General features: G+C 36.6%; 1 protein-coding gene across 2 annotated transcripts in view; it reads right to left on the reverse strand.

The window, feature by feature from the left end:
- Positions 1-22091, reverse strand: part of LOC129754473 (facilitated trehalose transporter Tret1-like) — a 33887-nt gene extending 11796 nt beyond the window's left edge. Inside the window, exons 1-4 of one of the 2 annotated variants that reach the window (XM_055750572.1) lie at positions 21853-22091; positions 5132-5403; positions 4631-5072; positions 4388-4557 (exon numbers count right to left, since the gene is read on the reverse strand). In XM_055750572.1, the coding sequence (XP_055606547.1) occupies positions 4388-4557; positions 4631-5072; positions 5132-5314 (795 nt within the window). In that variant the 5' untranslated portion in view covers positions 5315-5403; positions 21853-22091. Of the gene's footprint in view, positions 1-4387; positions 4558-4630; positions 5073-5131; positions 5404-11846; positions 12475-21852 lie in introns of those variants that run through there. The other variant, XM_055750571.1, reaches the window with a different exon arrangement.
- Between the last annotated feature and the right edge of the window lie 20 nt (positions 22092-22111).

Consider the following 22111-nt stretch of genomic DNA (forward strand, 5'->3'; position numbering starts at 1 on the left):
CCCCTAAATCTGGATCTTGATCCGAGTTCTGATCCTGTTCCGAATACTAATGCTGATTCCGAATTCTGATTACCCAGCAAACATAAAATCGCATTAAAAATGATAACATTTAAAACGTTACTGCGAATCGTAATTCCAACGGACGCAAGTAAAATGTCGTAAAAATCGTTAACCCGAACCCGAATCCGGATCCAAATCATCATTCCAACATTAGCCGGATTCCAAAGCCTTATTCCTGATCTTGGATACCAATCCCGATCCGGTTTTTGTATCCTCATCTTAATCTGGCTCAGGATTAGGATCACTTTTATAGTGAACTGTGCATATCATCAGTGAAAACTGCTGAACTCCAAGATCAGATAGATCTTTTTTTACAAGAATTATCTTCGAGGCGTGCATAGTTGAAATACGTTGAAATAGAATTCCGTTTTAGAGTGACCATTTGAAGACTCTCGCAAAATCCTTTATTTTCCAAAAATTTTGTGTCTTCTTCCCATTTAAGCATAAATCTGTCTTTTATTCTATCTTTTTTTACAACATAAAAATGCGAAAGCTGTCATTAAGTTTCAAAAAATCTTTTCTTGAAGTTAACATGATTCAAAAACCTTTTAATCCAATCACGGAAAAAAATTGCATGGGTTTTCCAAATACAGAGTCATGATAATTTTACTATATCCATCATTTAGTATCTTCGACCATGATTTAGTATTTTCTACCAAAATTCTGGGCGATAATACTACGACATAGTATTTTTACTATGCGAACTTTGACAGCTCATAGTAATTTCCTCGTGTCGAAATTACCATGCGCATGATATTTTGATATTACACAATTCGTGTTCTTGAAATAACTATGCTCATGGTAATGTTGAAACATCGTCATTTGTGTTGTCAAAAATACTATGCTCATCAGAAATTCATAGTAATTTTACCTATGTGCAACGTTTGAGTGTTTGTTTCAGCCGGTCACGATTTTCGGAACGCGGAAAAAAAAATGTCGTGGGTACGTAAATGGGATAATTGCTGTTCCAATCAACCAGGTGACCGGCGCACTAGGTGTGTGAAATAGAATCAGCACTTTTGTCAGGTCGGGCTACGCAGTCTCCCAGGTGAGTAATATTGTGTTTTTTTCGTTACTATTCAATAAACATACTCCGATCCGTTTTTTTTAGATATTTCTTTTGATTTATTTTAAGCTGTTTCATCTGAGGCATCGCCGATTCCCCGGCCGTGGGGACCTCTCTTCTGACCAGCCACTTAAGATTGACGAGAGAATCGCAGTTTTCAGGAGAATAACCTTGCCCCCTTCCTGGATCGTTGGCCTCAAGATGACTGCCAGTACATCCAAATCAATTCCAGCGTAAGTAGAACATTTACTGAACTATGGTTTGCTCATTAATTAATTTTTTGTTTACTATTTTTTTCAGGGCATAACGATGAATTATCGTAGTTCTAAGCAGACCATTGTATTGTGTAAAAATGTAATTAGTTTCAAAATAAATTTATTCTAGATCTCGAAAAAATCACAAAGAGTGTTTATTCTATCGTACTTCAATATAGTTATACCATGATGCATGGTAATTTTGGTATCAAATCAAGCAACATGTACTCATTTATATCATAACATATCATAGTTTTATCATGAAACATGTCAATTTTACTATGCACAATGAAAAACAAACCCATGATTTCATTGACAATTTTACTATGAACGTAGTCGAAATTACTATGCGCAGCCAAAATAAACACAAAGTAAAACTACTATGCGCATGGTAATATCAAGAAGAAAACATTATTGACTCAAAAATATGGTTGCGTGTTGTTCATTTAAACCACGGATTTAGTAATTTTACTATGCTTTTTTTTTGTGTGATCAGACATGTAGATTGGAGTGCCCCAAATGACCCGACTTTTGAAAAAGTGATGCGCTGCAGGCTGAAATCGGACATAGGCCTAGTACAAGATCTCATGCCAATTTTGCGAGCCTGAAGTTTGTACGGGATTATACGACATTTTGTTCGGGAGGAACATGAAAATCCAGTTTTACATCAATAACTTTGGTAATCTTGGCCGATTTCATTTGAATACGGGTTTTTTAAGCCTAAATTTTTTAAGCCTTAATTTTTTATTAGGCTTCAAAATGGGCTAACTTCATCACTATTAACTTGACCCTGCGTCAAACATCTTGACGCAGCATTAACTTTTTTTATCTTAACTAGAATCGGAATTCAGTCTTCCAATGAAATATTTGTCATAATTTAGGCTTGAGGAAAACCCGTATTCAAATGAAATCGACCGAAGGGGACCAAGTTATTGATGAAAAACTGGATTTTCGTGTTCCTCCCAAACAAAATGTCTCAAAATCCCATACAAACTTCAGGCTCGTTTAGCGACCCCGAGATCCGATCTGGCCCAAACTTGGCATGAGATCTTGTACTAGGCCTACGACCAATTTCAGCCAGCAGCACTAATGTAGATGGACATATTAAGAAATAATCAATCGATGTGTCCACTTTCGTTCTCAACTACTCTCTCCAGGCGAGATCTGAATCGGGAGCCTCGCTATATAAGCCTCTGACATTGAAGCCCACGCCTCAGAGATGGAAGCCTTCAGAGAATCGACACTTGGATGAGAGGAGGCCTTCGCTCGAGCATATGCCCATATCAAATAGTTGAGGAGGCTCAAATGTGGATTGCTTGGAGGTCAAAGATCTTGTTGGAAAACAACATTCTCGGGTTCACCGAAGTTTGTCAGACTCCACGGAAGCACCAGATTCTTCAAAATGTCCACCTTGACTTCAGTATTAACTTGTACTTCAGCATGAACACAGGAGGCATCTTTAATCCATTCGAAGCAACCGCTCTAAATACCATGACTCCGTCTGGATGCCTGGTTGTAAACTTGAATTTTACATTCCTGGAACATCTTTAGCGTTCAGGGGTTTTTTTGTCTTTATTTGAGAGGTTTTCAGCCACAGGCACGTTCAGGGGTTAAATATACCGATCCTTACGCGAATTGGACACCGGATCAATCGAAAAAAAGTTTCGTCTGCGAACACGACAATCAGTTGCTTTTTCTTTAAGGGGGGGGGGGGGGGGGGTAGGGTCTAACGGGTAAAAAAAAAAACCATTTTCACGATTTTTTTCTAGAGCTATCGTTCAAACAAATGTATTCAAATTTGTTACATTATACAAAGCATTGTTAAAAGAACATTTAGTATTTTTTTTCGTAGAAAAATATTGAAAAATGAGCCGGTGACGGAGCACTGATGCCTTTTAGAAAACAGGATTTGCGGTGGACACTGTATCTCAGCACAGAATCATCTGAAGTCAAAAAATCAGAGCAAAATATTTTTAATAGATGTTTTTCTGGATCGCAACGTTTTTATTTAACTTAAAAAAATTTTTATGAAATTTTTGTTGCTGTTTGAAGTAAAAACTACGATTTTTCACGAAAAAATCCGCCATTTTTTATTTGTAAAATCTCCCCAAAGTAAAAAAACATAAAAAGAAAAACGTTGGGGTCTGGTATTTTATATGTAGAAAATATGCTCCAAATTTGAAAAGAATCGTAGTTTTCAAATAACGATGTCCACGGACTTTAAAAATGTACTTTCGAGAAAAACGCGTTTGAAGTTTCTGCTCTTGCTTTCTTGCAGTATTAGATAGGAGGAGATAAAGGCCTATAATTTCTACAGTTTTGCTTCAATTGACTTCAAAATTTGACACAACATATTCTTGAAATGTTTTACAATAAGAAAATAATAAAATAAGAAAATTTTTTAAAAGTGTTAGACCATACCCCCCCCCCCCCCCCCCCCTTAACTTAAACAGAAATCTCTTCGAGCGCTCAAGTCGCAATGCTTTAATTCGTTCTGTTATTAAATGATGCACTGCCTTAGCCCTTGTATTTAAGTCATCTAATCGTTGTATAGAAGAATTATAGATATTCACTTCCTTAGTCAGCCTCTGGATTGATCTTACTGGATTCCGCTTCACTTTCGTCTTGACCAGTTCAAACACTTTTCCAGTGCGGGCAGACTGTGACCTTCCATTACCCAGCTTCCGTGGACATGGATTAACTTCCACTGCCCATCAAGGATTAAATGTTTCACGCGGTAAACAGTCGCTAGACGGCATGCTACAGCCGACATGCTTTACTTAGAAGATTTTTGGGCGAGAAGCAAAATTTACCCTATCTCCATTGTGAACATCTTGTCTTATAGCTTATACTGTACTTCTGCATTGTTTACGTCTACTGACAGATGCAGGTTGGAGCTAATACACCTACAAAAACATCCCCAAAAGTCGTCAAAAATTAGAACCTCTATAGTATTACTGTAAGTCATAAGACATAAATCTTCATCAAAATGTAGTCCACTACTCACGGTTTTATTCCGGTAAACCCAGCTCATAACAGTCCGCACTTCGGAGGTATCTTTTTTGGTAAACGTGAGCATCCAATGGGGAGATTCTGGAATCAACAGGACTAAAAAGAAGGTAGCCACCGAAAATACGGTATAGATGATCGCGATTTGTCGCCAGTCGAAAATCAGTGCTGAAATGAAAATTAAATTTTTATTACTTGTAATGTTAAAGCATTTTGCTCGATCACAGGGAGCGTCACCAACCTAGCACACAGGTCAACAAAATCCCAAGCGAAACGAATACGCTATTCAAGCAGAGAAGCATCGCCCTCATGGAAACATGCGAGATTTCACTCACGTACACTAGGGCCACGGTCGTCAGACCCCCGGAACTGCCAAGAATTATCCGGGCCACATAAATCATGTTAACGTTCTGAGCCATAGCAATGAGGACCCAACCCAACGCAAACGGTACGCATGTGACCAGTGCGACCTTTTTTCGCCCATATTGATCCATCAACTGTCCTACGACTAGGGATCCCAAGGGTAGAGCTATAGTTACGACACTGGCTATCCAGGATGCTTCGTTCCGATCGATCTGGATAGGACTCTCCGGAGTTGAGAGCTGCGGCAACAGGATAGCCGAATAGGTCATATTAATACCGGCCTGTATGACCAGAAGATTCACCAAAACAGCTGCGAGAACCTGGAAACATATCGAATGATGAGCATTCTCTCTTGGAACCATAGAAGAGCTCCACTTACTTGAGGTAATCCATCGCGCCAGGAGATGTCCTTGGGTATAGATACAGGTTGACCGGTATCCTCGATTTCTGCTGCCAGCGGTTGTCCTTCGAGATCAAGATCGTCGGTCTCCTTTGAAGATGGCTTCGGCTCCAGGGAAAGGTTGTCCGAGTTGTAACGGGTTTCATTTTCGGTGGGAGCCATTTTCGGATCAACTGAGGGATTAGAACTTCATCACCGCAACAGGAAAATAGCAGTACTATCTACCATCAGTTGTTTGTGTCCTGAAGAATCTGTAGTAAGAGACGTTTTAAGAGATTGAGGAATTAATAGCAAGATTTCCACTAGCTAGTTTGTCTGCAGAGACAAATGTTAGTCCGGTTTAAGGCTTGATGCGGTTTGTGTTTGTTGATCTTTTTGTTCAAACTGATAAGCGATAGTAATCAGCAGACCGAGATAAGGGCTTGTGAAAGTTTTACGTTTACTGTTTGGAAATAAAACAAGGTTTGGTAAAATGGGTCAGAGACATAACAGTTTAGTGGTCATGGAAAAAATAACAATGTTAATACATATTATTAAATTCAGAATGTGCCGTGAAGGCACCAATTGACGCGCATTTAAGCTATGATGGATGTTCTCTGTGCCGTAAAAAATCATTTTTGTGCGATTCTGAAAAGAAAAGCACTTACGTACTGTAAGACACGAACGAAATGAAAATGTTAAAGTGTCTCTAATCAAGCTAAAAAAAAACTTACGTACTGTAGTAGTAACGTAGAAAAAATTTCGTTCTTTAAGGGAAAAATTCAAAACCGAGAAATTTTTCATTGCAACGCCACAAAAATTGCGAATTTTAAAAAGTGTCAGTGTACCAATGGCCGCGCACGCATATGTTACTTGTTCCAATCCCCTCTCACAAGTGAACCAATGGCCGCGCACTTCTTTATCAGGACACAACAGGATTTTTACACATTCACACATCAACCACCGATTTGTTTTCATTGTTTGTGAAACTAGTCTGGTGCTAAACTAGTATGAAACGCCATTTTTACAAAGCATTATTTTACTAGAAGATATTTTGAAACATTTTTTTCGGGCCCGACTTGGATAAATCATTACACATTCGGCGAGCTGTCTGAAAATCTACGAGAAAATTGACTAACTAAAACTAAACAGATCCGAATTGCTATCTTACCTCAAATTTCCAACACTTTGTAGCAATTTTCATTATCTTGTGCATTCAAAGTTCACATTTGTCTGAATAAAAGGTACTCGAGAGAAATGAAAACCTTTTTCATAAAGTGCTTGATTCGGACTTCTGAACGAACATAAAAAGTCTAAACAAGTATCATAGAACAGAATTGTGCATTCTAAGGACTTCTTCTAAGGAGATCTTCTAACGAACTTTTTTGTTCCATGCTGAACTTCTAAGGAACTTCATTGCGAATTGAATCGTGTCAAAAATTTTCAAATGGTTTGTTTACATTCTCTTAGAAACTTTTTCGAAGACATTCTCAATTTGTGAACAAAAAATGGATTATTGACAAAAAATAAGAAAGAATACCCAAGTAACCAAAAGTCGCATAGATACTTAATTTTGTGCATCAGAAGTTCACATTTGGCTGGATAAAAGGTACTCGAGAGAAATGAAAATAAGTGCTTGTTTTGGGCTGCTTCTGAACCAACATGAAAAGTCTAAACAAGTGGCATAGAACATTTTTGTGCGTTCCAAGTACCTTAAAAAATTCAGGATTCATTTAGGCTTATCATGCTTCGCTACGAACTTTAAACGAATTTTTTGGTTCCATACAGAACTTCTTACGAACTTTTTAGTTCCATGCAAAACTTGTTACGAACTTTTTGTTTCCATGAGGAACTTCTATAGAACTTCAATGCAAACGTGAGCGTTAAGATTTTGCACAAGAGTGAATAACAAAATATCAGAACTACGACGAGTATACGAACAACGAATTAAACCCTCAAATAAATCAACTGTTGTAATCAAAATGGATAGATAGCATAAATCTTATATAACTTGTAAGAAAATTAATCATAAAAAACAACTTGAAAAACTCACGTTTAGTTTTAATTCCCCCTAGTTTGTTTTGGATAAAATTGATACATCCTTTGATACGAATGTTTACAATTTTAAATATCGCCTGCTTTGAAAAAGCGATAATACTTAGTTTCTTTTATATTGATGTTTAAAATAACAGCAATCTAAGTATTGGCCATGGTACAGAGGTGGCGTGTTCTGTTCTCATCTCGTTGGTTCAGGTTCAAATCTTCAAGCGTGCATAAATGAGTATAAAACTCATTCACAATTAAAGCAACATTGAATCAGAATAAATCGGTATAACAATACAAAGCAAGGAAAAGTATGATTTTTTTTCATTTATCTTTTTTTGTTCGAGGTCTCGTGTGGAGGCTGAATAGCCTTTTACTCAGCTTCAACTATGGACTTTGAAAGTATCGATAAGAACATAAATTTAAGGCTGATTAAAATGCTATTCATTCGTTAAACAAAGCTGAATAAGCATATAAGAGCCTAGTTTATGGAATTTTGGTTCATTTAAGTTATTTTAGTAGTCAAACCTCATGTATATAAATTAACCTAAAATGCCATAAAAGTTTAAAGATTACCCTTTCTAATGTATATATTTTTGTAATGGTATGTTTGCAACTTTCAGAGATATTTAACAATGAAAACATGCAATTTTTATAAGAAATAACCCAAAAAGCATTAGAGATCAAAACAACCTCCGCACCTACAGCAAGGTCGTCACTGGCTGACACGGATGGTTTAATGCGACCGGAAGCACATATAACCCAAGTAACCAAAAGTCTCATAGATACTTAATCCTGTGCATTAAAAGTTCACATTTGGCTGAGTAAAAGGTCCTCGGGAAAATTGAATATAAGTGCTTGAATCGGACTTCTGAACGAACATTAAAAGTCTAAAAAAGTAGCATAGATCATTTTTGTGCGTTGCAAGCACCTTCAAAAATCCAGGATTCAATTTCGACTATCGGTCTTCGTTACGAACTTCTAACGATTTTTTTTGTTCCATGAAAAACTTCTCAAGAACTTTTCTGTCCCATGCAGAACTTGTTACGAACGTTTTGGTTCCATGAGGAACTTCTTAAGAACTTCAATGCAAACGTATAAATAATTTCCAAAATATAAAAGAATGGTTTGTTTTACTGTCTCCGTCGGCGATTGGAACAAAAATGATGTTAGGAAAAGAACATTGGATTGGAAAAGTCCAGGTTAATTAGTAAATGATACTAAGGGAATACTTAACTAAATCCAAAATAAGTTTCTGCACCAGCTTTCCACAGTTTCCATAGTTTAGTTTTTGAGCCAAACAAACAAAAAAAATCAAATTTTTATTAAAATTTTGTTTTCAAATTGTTTTCAATGATAGTATATATTCACACCGAATCATATTTTCTAATTTACATTGCTATGCTTCCTCATTTTCCTTAATTTTCTTCATGGAGGAGCAGCTTTAACAGAAGAAGCAGAGCGGTCTAAAGCAAGGTCTCCACTGGTTGGTACCGGGAGAAGCACTCAAATGAGAAAAACTGAAAACTATGCGACTTCAGATTTTTTTTTCAGGCGCATTTTGAAGAACTTTGTTTTTTTTTATTTCATCCAACAAGAATCTAAAATTAAAAAATTATCGTTAGTGGCACAGAACAAATAAAACTCATTTCTAAAAACCATACTTATTCACGAGCTTAATATGGCTTTCCATTTGCTGTTGCAGAAAATTTTAACTTGTAAGAGATCTCGCAGCACTTCATTATTGGTTCTCCTTTTTTAAACTAGAACTTGAAACAAAAAAGTAAGGCACACATTTCACAAAAAGCAAAATCATACATTTTAAAACTTACGTATAATCACATACTATGCGAATCCGCTTTGAAAATAAATGATGCATTATTTGATGGATGCAAATGTTTACATTTTAAATACTAAGCCTACTCGGAAAAGATGATAAACCTGAGTTAACTTTGAATAGTTTAGATAACATCAATCTAAGTATTGGCTATGGTACAGAGGTAGCATATTCAGTTTTCACCAAAAAGGTCCAGGTTCAAATCTTCATGAAAATTGTTCAAGTAAGTATAAAATTCATTAAGAGTAACCGGAATAGTAGGTATAATAAAAATGAAATGAACAGAATTTCAATGAGAGAGTGGGTAAAGTAAATACCTACAATACTTTTTAAAAAAAATCCTTTTTTTTCAAAGTCTCATGCAATGGCTGAATAGCCTTCTACTCAGCTTTGATTATGGAACTTTGAAGTATCGATAAGAACTTAAATTTTAAGCTGAGTAGAAGGCTATACAGCCCTTAAACAGGGCTGAGTAGGCTTCTAAGAGACCGTTCTATGAAACTTTTGGTTACTTGGGAATATTAATACCAACCGTTTACTTGGTTTGTTACTGCTGAGAATAATCAAATATATGCATCTTTTGCGTTTTTTCAGATCTATTTTGAAAAACAGCGATTTTAGTCTCCAATCAAGAATCTAAAATTTGCAAAATAATCGTTAGTGGTAAAAAAAACAAAACAAAATACTCATTTGAAATACCGTACTTCTTCACGAGCTCCATTTGGCATTCCATTTATTTTTTTTCGAAACGGATTCCGCAGCACTTTATCGTCGGATTATATAAAAAAAACCTTGCCGACTAACCGCAAGGACTATTCCTTCTTTCAAAGAAAAAGTAAGGCACACTAATCATTAAAAGAAAAATAAAACTTAAATAAACTTAGTTTGATTTCGAATCGTGCAGGTCTTGTTTGAAAATATGTTATGCATAATTTGATGAAAACAAATGTTTACATTTTTAAATTTAGCCTGCTTAGAAAAAGTGAAAACTATAAATTAATGTTTTTAATAACATCAATTTAAGCATTGGCCATGGTACAGCGGTAGCGTGTTCAGCTCTCACTACGTAGGTCCAGGTTCAAATCTTCAAACATGCCAATAATTTTGAGTAAGTATGAAATGAATTTAGAAAACAGTTAAAATTATCCTACAACAGATTTGAAAGTTGATAGATTTCAAAGTACGTAAAAAGTGAACGCTATGTTTTTTTTTCCTTTTTTCTCTTTATTGAAAGTTTTATGCAAAGGCTGAATAGCCTTCTACTCAGCTTTGATTTTAGAAATTGAAAGTGTGGATAAGAACTTAAATTTTCAGCTGCATAGAATACTATACAGCCTTCGAGAAGGGCTGAGTAAGCTTTTAAGAGACTGTTTTATGGAACTTTTGGTTACTTGGGTAGTGACTTGAGACAATGAAATTGTGTGGTTTTACAACTGTCACAATTCTCTCTCATACAAAGTTGGTCTCAAAACTCGCTTCGAAAAAATTTAAACAAAATTTTCGTTTTTGAGAATAGTTTTTGAAAAAATGTCTTTAAAAAATGTTGTTTCCAAAGGTAAAGCTTTGACTTCTTCAACAAAGTTTTTTAAATTGTGATGATCTACAACTTTTTGGAAAACGTCATAGTTATAAAATGATAAATACAAAAAATAGAAAAATTTTCTCACTTATAGATGAATTGACCAGAAAAACTTTATACTAAAATATGCGCATTTTAAAATGGTGAAAAATTGTAGAACACATCATAAAGATATTTTGACATTTAAGCCTTCAAAAAGCCCATGATTTCGTTGTTGAATTTCGGAGAAAATAAAGGTTGAAGTTGAAAGTGCGCGACCATAGGTGCTTTCACGGTAGATAGACAGTTTTTGATTGCATCTTAGGAATAATTTAACAAGTATTCTGAGCATGCTCACTAAAATAAATACATTTCGAAGGAAATTACATCAAATGTCAATTAATGAACTATCAAAAATAACGACCAGATTTCAAAAATCATTGCGCTCAAGTTGCTTTCACTTTCAAGTCAAATCTAAACAAGGCAAGAAGAAGTGTAAGAGTGACTTGTATCGTCCGAAACTCTGAATTCTTGCAGATCAACTTCCAGCAAACCAATTATGACCAACAAGAACGCATGCGAGCTCTGTTCTTGGTCTATAAATGATTCTACGACCTGTATGATTTTAATATTTCTACGGAATCCTTCAAGTTAAGAATAAGTAACTCTTATCTTTTGGTTATTTTTTTTATTAAATAATAATACCGACGGCAATTAAATAACGCAGCTTCAAGATTTTAGCACTTCAGGTCAAGATTCAAGATGGGTTGAAGCGTAAAATGTGCAAATTTTATTTAAAGATGCCATTTGTATTAGATACACTATGAAGTAATAAATCTGATACAAAAGCTAGGTTTTTCAGGTTAGATTTCAAATATTTTTTAACTGTGTACAATACGATACACTTATTGTGGCGGTTCTCAGCTCTTTCATCCAGCTCTTCGATAACCAATGATTCGGTGTGGTCGCCGACCGAATATGACTCAAAACAAAACACCAATACTAGAACCCATCATCCATCTTAGAACATACACTCAAGGCGTGCTGCGTTTTGCTGTGGACTAATGAAAAAAAAAAATTCGTTGCACAAGTAGGTCAATAAACCCATGACACCCTCTTTTTTGGTTCCTTAATTCACTGACTGATTCTATTAACTTTCGATTTCGTTAATTGAATCCTGTTTAGAAATTCTGAGCTGGCTTTAATTTGTTTTTCAATAAACTTTTAGCATCTATATGATAGTTATAAATCCTTCCTTATCATCAACGTATACTTACTTCATATGGTTTTTGCTTGTAGATACAATTTTTTTCTGTTTTGAGGTTTTATCACCTTATCAATCTCACCCGACTCGTTTGAAAAGCTGTTCTACTGCCGACCAATGTCAACTTATTTTCAACCACAAAATATTGTAATGAATTCACAAAACACAGCCTTCAGCTAACTAACGACGGTCACAACAAACTCGTTTTTGGATTCTATTGACTAGATATCAAGAATCTACCACATCCATCATATGATACGTTGCGCATTGTGCGCAGAATCCCAAAATCTTCCCCTCATATCAGTGTCACATTCACAAAGCTGGATTTGCAGAACTGCATTTTTTCTCTCTTCTGTGTTCTGTTCCCTGGTTCTTTCTTTCTCAACACGGTTTATGAATGAAACATCTGAATTCTGTGGGCGATACCAAAACGACCTCGCGATCGAAAGCAAAAGTGAACGCACCAGATCGACCGTTTCTTGACCGATCAAAAACCACGCGTGAAGGTCACTTGTTCTTCTGCGTAGAACTAGAACATTACAAATTTTGTACGCGTACCGATCGTTACCGAGTATCTCTTGAGGTCCTCGTACTAGCTACCCGCTACTAGCTGGTCGAACGAACAGCTGACAACTAAACGAGACTTGAGCGCACGCGGACATTGCTGTAATCATCATACAGCCATAAATAACAAACAACGTTCTCGCTACCACTAAGCCGGTCTGGTTTTGTTGTGTTGTGTTCACTATTTCGACGAGTGGTTCAGCTTGTTTACTTGTGATAAGTGTCAGCAGCAGTTTTAATGTAGAAGAAGACTAGCCTCACTCAGCTGACATTAAAGGTGGACGGCCTCATAATCGACATACACAAGCAACGCTTTTTACTCTCGGTAGTTAACAAATGTCTTGAAAAACACAAACTGTCGAAATGAAAGACAACTAAGAACAACAAAATCTTCGCGTAAGCCTTATGGGTTTTATAAGAGCTGTTAAAAGGAAATAAGTAGTGCAACCCACATACCCTCATAAACCCCATTGTGCTCTAATGAGCATGTGACATTTTTGAATTTCTGGGGTTGACCCTGGGGTCTTGAAAGCTTCGTTTTGGTTCGAAACTAATCCATGATTTTTTGTAGAATTCTTAAGTAATCGTTTACATGAGATAATTTGAACTATTATGTTAGTGTGGGAAAATTGATGAGATTCGTCTCATCAAAGCAATCGATGTTGTGCGATATAGGATTTAGATACAACTTGGTCTTGATCAATATCTGGTATAATTATGAATACACAGTCACTATACTAACTTCTACACACACTATCTCACATACGGCTGTAGCAAGTCGCAAGGAATCAAATGCATTGCGCGCCATTTTGTAGATTGGACCGTAATGGAGAACACGCATCAGGTGAGTATACGTACAGCCAGCTGGAGACCATTGGGCGATTCCTGGATGCCGAACTCGGAACCTGCACAGTGGCGATCCTGCTAGGTTCTGGCCATTATGGCCAGAAATTTTGGAATCGCCCGGTGGTTTTGGTGAGAAAACTGTGTGAGTGCAAATAGTGAAAATGGCGTTTTCCAGATTTCGAAGGTTTTCCGCAGAAACGCGGTTTGCTTAAACTTTTATATTTTTCGAGCTCATCCAATGCATTTCCAACGCTGATTTTCATTTCAGCGGAAAAGTGATTTTAGAGGGAAAGTGTCTGCCTAAAAAAAATTGAATGTTTGAGTATTTTAGAGAATTGTTGTCTAATGATGCGAGGATGCTTGCGGGAACGAGATAGCAAATTGCTGCTACGTCATGCGGCTTAGCACAGCTCGCAGATACGAGATGGCCTATGACACCTAGACCAATGCGGCTTAGCACAGCTCGCAGAAATGAGATGGCCTATGACGTTTACTCCAATGCGGCTTAGCACAGCTTGCTAGAACGAGATGATAAATAGTGTTCACCAACGGCTTAGCACAGCTCGTAAGAATGCGTTGGCAACTGATGATGCCTTATTGCGGCTTTGCACAGCTTGCAAGAATGACAGAAGAAATGATGTGTTTCCATTGCGGCTTCGCACAGCTTGCAAGAACGATAAGAAGCATGATGATTCCCTATTGCGGCTTCGCACAGCTAGCAAGACCGAGATGAAGATTGTTTTTCCTATTGCGGCTCAGCACAGCTAGCAAGAATGCGATTGCAACTGTTTTGAAACTTTCGGGGCTAGGATCAGATGCAAATGGAAAACGCCGTTTTTTTTTGTTTTCTTTTCTGCGGCTTAGCACAGTTAGCAATAAAACGAAACATATATTGATACCAGGCTTAGATGATTGCTGGTTGGAGACATAACGCGTCTAGCCATACTTACTATAGAACATTTTAGCATCTTTGAACATTTATTGATGTAGACGAATTTAATAAATGGATTAATGAGCACTCTTCCTGCTTGGTGAAAATGGCTGGTTGTTGGAATTGACATAGCACAACGCATTGCAATGCAAGTGCAGCACTGTTGGTAGTTGAAATGAGCTTTTTCTTTATTATCTAATTGATAATATTTAACGTTAAGATATGAGCAGCAGACTTGACTGATTTTGTAACTGATTGACATGGGAAAAAATGAGAAAAAATATGACGAATTGTATTCGGTTTGAAGGCACCTGGAAGGACAGATCCGAAGCTGGAAGGTGTGGTTCAGTGCTGTATTTGGATTCGAACACTAAGTACTTGTACGATAAGTGTTTGATCATAGTCGAATCCAATGAATTGGTTGCTGAAATGACATCTCAAATTTCGAAGATGACTAGTGAAAGGGAAGATAACTTTATTAAGCTTATACGAGAATAGATAAAATAAGATCAATGAAAACATTCAACAAAGATACAACAATCAACACGGATAGCGGTAGATATGACTTCTGCCTATTGGTTTAGAAACCTCGAATTAAAGTCACCTAAGATATAGTTTCTCGAAGAGTGTCTTTTCTTAAAGGCTTCGAAAATCTGGAATGGAATGGATTGGGAACGTAATATTCATGATATTGTAAATCTACCCTATGATCCCCCTAGTTTTCTTAGAGAAAGCCGAAAGAGCAGATAGTTAATAATCAAGCAATAATCAAAATGACAAGAAGATAAATCAAACAGAATTGTCAGTGACAACATAGGTAGTTGTAAAACAGAATCTATCGTCAGCAACATTGATGTCGGCTTGCAATGTCATCAAGTGCCCTAGGGTGGGCGAGGATAACAACACATCTTTGGAATTTTTTTTTTCTATAAGAATTACAACGAAAAAAAGAGAAATGCTAGCAATCTTGTACCCAACAACTATTCAGAACGATTTAACTTATTGCGTTTGAACTGATCTACTCGAGTATATTTTTATTGATTTTGAAACCATCCGTGGCAGCGATACTGAGCGTCTAACTCATAGCACGTAAATAATAACCGTGATAAAAGAAGACAACCTTACAGTGTTCTGGCCAACTCTCAATTAAAGAAGAGGTGGTGGAGACATTCCAAATCAGGAAATATAATTGTGGTGTCGTTAATTCTAAATACGACTCAGAAAACCGAGCGAATCTTGCGATCTTCCGAAAAACGCCCAGATCGCTTAGGCCTGTGCTTTTGAAAAGTCTGGTCTAGTCTGAGCTGGAACGGTTTGGGCTAGGTTCTATCGATTTAGATTTGCTTCATTGAACAATGGCCTAATTAGTTTCGACCAAAACATTGACTCATTGAACAACTACCAGTTGACAGAAAACAGTAGAAACCATTTTCTACCTACGACTGAACGAAGCTACTATTATGGCGATAGACTTCTCCCATAGGCGATGGAAGCGCTGACGAATTTGGGTGATGGTTTTGCATTAGTGCAAGTGGGATGCAGCTATAATTTCACCCAACTTTTGACAGTTCTAAAGGCGTTTTTCTTAAGGAGAGAAAGAATAACTTTTCGCTTCCATCGCCTATTCATAGTATACGTTTTTTTTCATGTGTGAAAATGAGATACCAATAGCTCTTCTCCGTCTTGCACTCTAATTGCTTTCAATTTAATAGGACTGAAAAGCAAGCATTTTTTCCTTTTAGCAGGTTCAACGTGAGTAGTCGTTAGCTCCAGCTAACCCAAAGTGGTATAAAATCGGCACTAGAAAAATTTCCTCCCAAAATTTAAAGTTATCAAACAAGAAATTCAATGTATTGTTCTTTTTACTTTTTGGGAAAAAAACTTCCTTTGGAAAGAGTTGTATTCGTTTAAAGATAACACTAATTCAGCCAGAATAGTAGAAATAATACGAATATTTTGATCTTAAATTAATTCTCTTTTATTCAGATCCAGACACATGGGAAAAATGTTTGGGAGGATTTTTGTTATGATAATTGATGTAACATATTGAGCAAGCCGAATTCCTTAATGAAGAACCATGGAACTTTGTTGAATGTATTTCAACAAATTGAGTAGATCCGTTGAAACTATGATTTTGCGATTCCACATACTTCGAATGCACTCATTATTAGAACTAGTGATTAAAAGATGTTTAAGAAAGATTACAGAAAAGCGAAAGTCTAAAATGTTGTTTATGTTTCCTTACGAAATTGAAAGAGGTTTGAGGATAATTTTCGGGAAAAATGTTACCAGTGGATGAATTTGATATATTTTTTTTTACTTTTTTTCTAATTGACATTTTTTTCCCTACGTGGATTACAGTTTTGTATTATTTTCGTTCTTTTCTTTTTCTCCGGAGAACAAGGGGGATGTGCGATATAGGATTTAGATACAACTTGGTCTTGATCAATATCTGGTATAATTATGAATACACAGTCACTATACTAACTCCTACACACACTATCTCACATACGGCTGTAGCAAGTCGCAAGGAATCAAATGCATTGCGCGCCATTTTGTAGATTGGACCGTAATGGAGAACACGCATCAGGTGAGTATACGTACAGCCAGCTGGAGACCATTGGGCGATTCCTGGATGCCGAACTCGGAACCTGCACAGATGTGATGATTTTTTTTTCTGGATTTTCATCCTATTGGATGATTCATCCCTAATCCGTCTTGGCTTGTATACAATTTTATCGATGTGATGAATAGCAACACACGCATTATGTTTTTTATCATGTGTAAACAACTAGTAAATGTAAATATGGTGATTGTTTAGGGAAAACGCGTGTAAATCGGTGAAATCGTTTATTTGAAAAATCAAATTAAATTTCTTTTTCAAGTTTAATTAATGTAAAATTCAGGAAAAATATTCAGTTAGGCTTCCGCTTTTCCAAATCCGAATTGCCGGGCCTTACGCTTAACCCCTTTCATCAGATTTTGTACAGCCACCTTGTCCACCTTCTTCGCGACAGAAAGCCAGTTTGCCTTGAACAGCTGCTCGTCCTTATCAGTTTTTTTGGTCTTCTTTAGGTTCCGCTTGACAATAGCCCAGTATTTCTCAATTGGGCGGAACTCTGGCGTATAGGGAGGGTTCTTGTCCTTGGGAACACCCTGCACGTTGTTGGCGGCGTACCACTCCATGGCCTTTTTACCGTAATGGCAAGATGCCAAATCCGGCCAAAACAGTACGGAACAACCGTGTTTCTTCAGGAAAGGCAGCACACGTTTATTCAAACACTCTTTCACGTAAATTTCTTGGTTGACAGTCCCGGAAGCTATGAAAATGCTGCTTTTCAAGCCACAGGTACAGATGGCTTGCCAAACCAGATATTTCTTCCCGGAATTTGACAGTTTCATGTGCTTGAAAATATCTGCTACCTTTCCCCTTCCTTTTGCCTTATAAAACTCCTGTCCCGGAAGCTGCTTGTAGTCGGCTTTGACGTAGGTTTCGTCGTCCATTATCACGCAGTCAAACTTCGTCAGCATCGTCGTGTACAGCTTCCGGGATCGAGCTTTGGCCGTCGTATTTTGTTTATCATCGCGATTTGGAGTCACTACCTTCTTGTAAGTCGATAGCCCGGCTCGTTTTTTGGCTCAATGCACGGTTGTAGACGATACACCCAGCTTATTTGCGGCATCTCGGAGAGAAAGGGTAAGGGTTTCGCTAGAAACTACCGGCAACTCTCTTTGTCGTCTCAGCGGCTTCCGGTTTTCGATTTCCCCCCGATCCAGACTTCCTGGCTGTCGACAAACGTTCCCCTAACACTTTAATTACATTTGTAACGGTTGATTTGGCAACTTTTAGCGATTTTGTCAGCTTTGCGTGCGAGTAGCTCGGATTTTCGCGATGCGCGAACAAAATTTTGATACGCTTCTTCCTTGGACGGCATTTTGACAACTGAAGAGTGAATTCCAAAATTTTAATAGGAGCAACATTCTACACACACACCTTCAAAATGAGGGGTGTTCAGGTTTTTTAAATGCAAAATTGAAAGAAATGCGTCAAGTTGATATTTACCAAATTTTTACCGTATCACCCTTTAAAAGCAAGTTGGAAATCTGAAATTAAGTACATATTTCAAGTTTTTCTGTCAAGAGGGGATCAGGTCTCTCCGTTCCACTGCCCAAATGCTCCCACCAACAGGTTATGGTCCCAGCACTAGTGGAAAGTAGAAGAAGTGGAAAAAAATGGACAGTCACCCAGCCAGGAAGCCGATGGAAGAACAGCAAGCCGGAGCCAAGCAAGGTCAACGAGCCGAGAACCTCGGAAGGTTTTCGGACCAGGAGCCAACTTGAGGGTCAACGGACTGGCCAGGTCATCGGACAGTTGCCACGAAGGTTGTTGGGTCGGATACATTGGAAGCGGACCGGAAGCCATAGGTAGGTAGGCGAGCCGAGAGCCAGAGGAAGATCGTCGTGCCATTGCATTGGTGAGGCATCGGGCCTGATGAAGAGCGTGGAGCCGGATTAAAAAAAGATCGTCGGACTGGGAGCCACTAGGAGGTCGTTGGGCCGGTGCCATGGAAGGTCGTCGGGCTTGGATCACATATGCGATCGTCGGGCCAGAGCCACTGGTAGGTCGTCGTATCGAAAGCCATGGAAGGTCGGCGGGCCGGTATCATGTCATGCGGGCCGGTATAAGTCAGGAACGAGGTGGTGGTCTTCGAAGCAGGAGTCACTGGTGGACTTGCGAACAGGGTACCACGGAAGGTCTTCAAGGCGGTGCTATGGAAGGTCGTCAGACCGGAAAACTAAATGGAGGTCGTCGGGCTAGGAGGGCTGGGAGTAAGTAAGGGTAGTCGAGACCAAAAGTCAGCTGGAAGGTCGTCGGATCGGAGCCAGATAGAGGTCATCGGACTAGGAGTCAATTGGAAGGTCGTCGTACCTGGAGGTCGTCAAGCCAGGAATCATGGAAGATCGACGGGCTGCAGCAACTGTAGATCGTCGAGCCGGGAGCCAGAAGAACGGTCGTCGAGCTGCAATAGAGGCTAGAGCGGCGTGCAATGAATGCTATGAATGTGGTCCGGTGCGAGCGTTGAAGAGGAGAAGCTGCTAATGGGTTTTTTTGCAATTTATAAACCAATTAGAGGACATTTTCCGCTGAACAACTCTGTCGAAGACGTATCTTATTAGGCAGAAAAGGTATAAGCTGTTGAATATAGGTATGTCTTTTGGCATTGAAAACCTATCGATTCATCTGACATCACTGCTGGTGCCTATCGACCTATGCATTACGTCTGCTTTACAAGCAATACTTCACCAGGCATCAGCTGTGTCAGTTGAATTGTTTATTTTTCAATGGCAAAAGACATACCCCTCTTGAAGAACTAATAACTTTTTTGCCTAGTAAAATACGAAGTCACGATCATTGACAAAGTTCGGAAAATTTTCTCTAATCAATTTATGAATTGACATAAAACTAATTAACAGGCTCGAAAAAACAAAAAATGATGTTGATATTTCAGAAGATGATATTCAATTTTCCTTAAAAACGATAGATGAGTTTTGAACCAAAACGAAGCTTTAAGATAGAGAAATTTAAAAATCATCCAAAATCGACTCAGTCTTTTTGCAAGGAATTAAAAAAGGATATCATGTCCTGCACCGCCAAAAAGAGATTATTTCAGAGACTATTCAGACATTAAAAAACTTAATTTTTGAGTTTTCCTTGTATTTTTTTGTCTTTTATGCCTATTCTGTTTTTTTTTGTCTTTTTGGTCATTTTGTGTCTTTTTTGTGTCTTTTTGGTGTCTTTTTTGTGTCTTTTTGTGTCTTTTTTTGGTGTCTTTTTGGTGTCTTTTTTGTGTCTTTTTGTGTCTTTTTTGTGTCCATTTTGTGTTTATTTTGTGCCTTTTTTGTTCCGTTTTGTGTAATTTTTGTGTCTTTTTTGTGTGTTTTTTGTTTCTTTTTTGTGTCTTTTTTGAAACTTTTTTGTGTCTTTTTGATGTCTTTTTTGTTTCTTTTTTGTGTCTTTTTGGTGTCTTTTTTGTGTCTCTTTGTGTCTTTTTTGTTTCTTTTTTGTTTCTTTTATGTGTCTTTTTTGTGTCATTTTTGTGTCTTTTTTGTTTATTTTTTATGTATTTTTTATGTCTTTGTTATGTCTTTTTTATGTCTTTTTTGTGTCTTTTTTGTGTCTTTTTTGTGTCTTTTTTATGTCTTTTTTGTGTCTTTTTTTGCCTTTTTTGTGTCTTTTGTTTCTTTTTTGGATCTTTTTGTGACTTTTGGGTGTCTTTCTTGTGTCTTTTTTGTGTATTTTTGTTTCCTTTTTGTCTTTTTTTGTCTTTTTTGTCTTTTTTGTCTTTTCTGTCTTTTCTGTCTTTTCTGTCTTTTCTGTCTTTTCTGTCTTTTCTGTCTTTTTTGTCTTTTTTGTCTTTTCTGTCTTTTTTGTCTTTTTTGTCTTTTTTGTCTTTTTTGTCTTTTTTTGTCTTTTTTTGTCTTTTTTGTCTTTTTTGTCTTTTTTGTCTTTTTTGTCTTTTTTGTCTTTTTTGTCTTTTTTGTCTTTTTTGTCTTTTTTGTCTTTTTTGTCTTTTTTGTCTTTTTTGTCTTTTTTGTCTTTTTTGTCTTTTTTGTCTTTTTTGTCTTTTTTGTCTTTTTTGTCTTTTTTGTCTTTTTTGTCTTTTTTGTCTTTTTTGTCTTTTTTGTCTTTTTTGTCTTTTTTGTCTTTTTTGTCTTTTTTGTCTTTTTTGTCTTTTTTGTCTTTTTTGTCTTTTTTGTCTTTTTTATCTTATTTGTCTTTTTTGTCTTTTTTGTCTTTTTTGTCTTTTTTGTCTTTTTTGTCTTTTTTGTCTTTTTTGTCTTTTTTGTCTTTTTTGTCTTTTTTGTCTTTTTTGTCTTTTTTGTCTTTTTTGTCTTTTTTGTCTTTTTTGTCTTTTTTGTCTTTTTTGTCTTTTTTGTCTTTTTTGTCTTTTTTGTCTTTTTTGTCTTTTTTGTCTTTTTTGTCTTTTTTGTCTTTTTTGTCTTTTTTGTCTTTTTTGTCTTTTTTGTCTTTTTTGTCTTTTTTGTCTTTTTTGTCTTTTTTGTCTTTTTTGTCTTTTTTGTCTTTTTTGTCTTTTTTGTCTTTTTTGTCTTTTTTGTCTTTTTTGTCTTTTTTGTCTTTTTTGTCTTTTTTGTCTTTTTTGTCTTTTTTGTCTTTTTTGTCTTTTTTGTCTTTTTTGTCTTTTTTGTCTTTTTTGTCTTTTTTGTCTTTTTTGTCTTTTTTGTCTTTTTTGTCTTTTTTGTCTTTTTTGTCTTTTTTGTCTTTTTTGTCTTTTTTGTCTTTTTTGTCTTTTTTGTGTCTTTTTTATCTTTTTTGCCTTTTTTGTCTTTTTTGTCTGTTTTTTTCTTTTGTCTTTTTTGTTCTTTTTTATAATTTTTGTCAATTATGTTATTTTTTTATTCAAAGCTCTTTGTTATTCGTTATAAAAATTTTCCCCTTTTTGTAAAATGTTTTATATCGATATCTGTGGAATGCTTTATAAACATTGAAAAGGGTTTTTCGAGCGTCAAAAATCGAAACTTTGAGCATATTAGGGCACTCCGATTGAGCTGGAATTTTGTATAGCTAAGATTTTTTTGTCATTTTCATTTCCTGGGTTTTTTTTTAAACAATTATCAAGTAGCCTAATAACTGTTGGTGTTATTGATATGAACTTACCTCTAGTATCTGGTAGTTGATTTATTTCACATTTTTCATGATGAGCTCGCCTTCTTATTTAGGAATCCGTATAGCACAGAAGACTCCGCCAGCAAACTCTGTATAGAAAGTCAAAATAATTCTTTTGCCTATCAATAAAGCAGTCCAAGAAATCCCGGATATCGGAATTGTCTTGGTAATACTCAGATTTGTTTATTTGAGTTTCACTTGCGATAGCAGCGATGAGACACCAGAAAAATAATAGTAAAATTAACGAAAT

The sequence above is a fragment of the Uranotaenia lowii genome, chromosome 3, assembly GCF_029784155.1.
Source record: "Uranotaenia lowii strain MFRU-FL chromosome 3, ASM2978415v1, whole genome shotgun sequence".
NCBI classification, from domain to species: Eukaryota; Metazoa; Arthropoda; class Insecta; order Diptera; family Culicidae; genus Uranotaenia; species Uranotaenia lowii.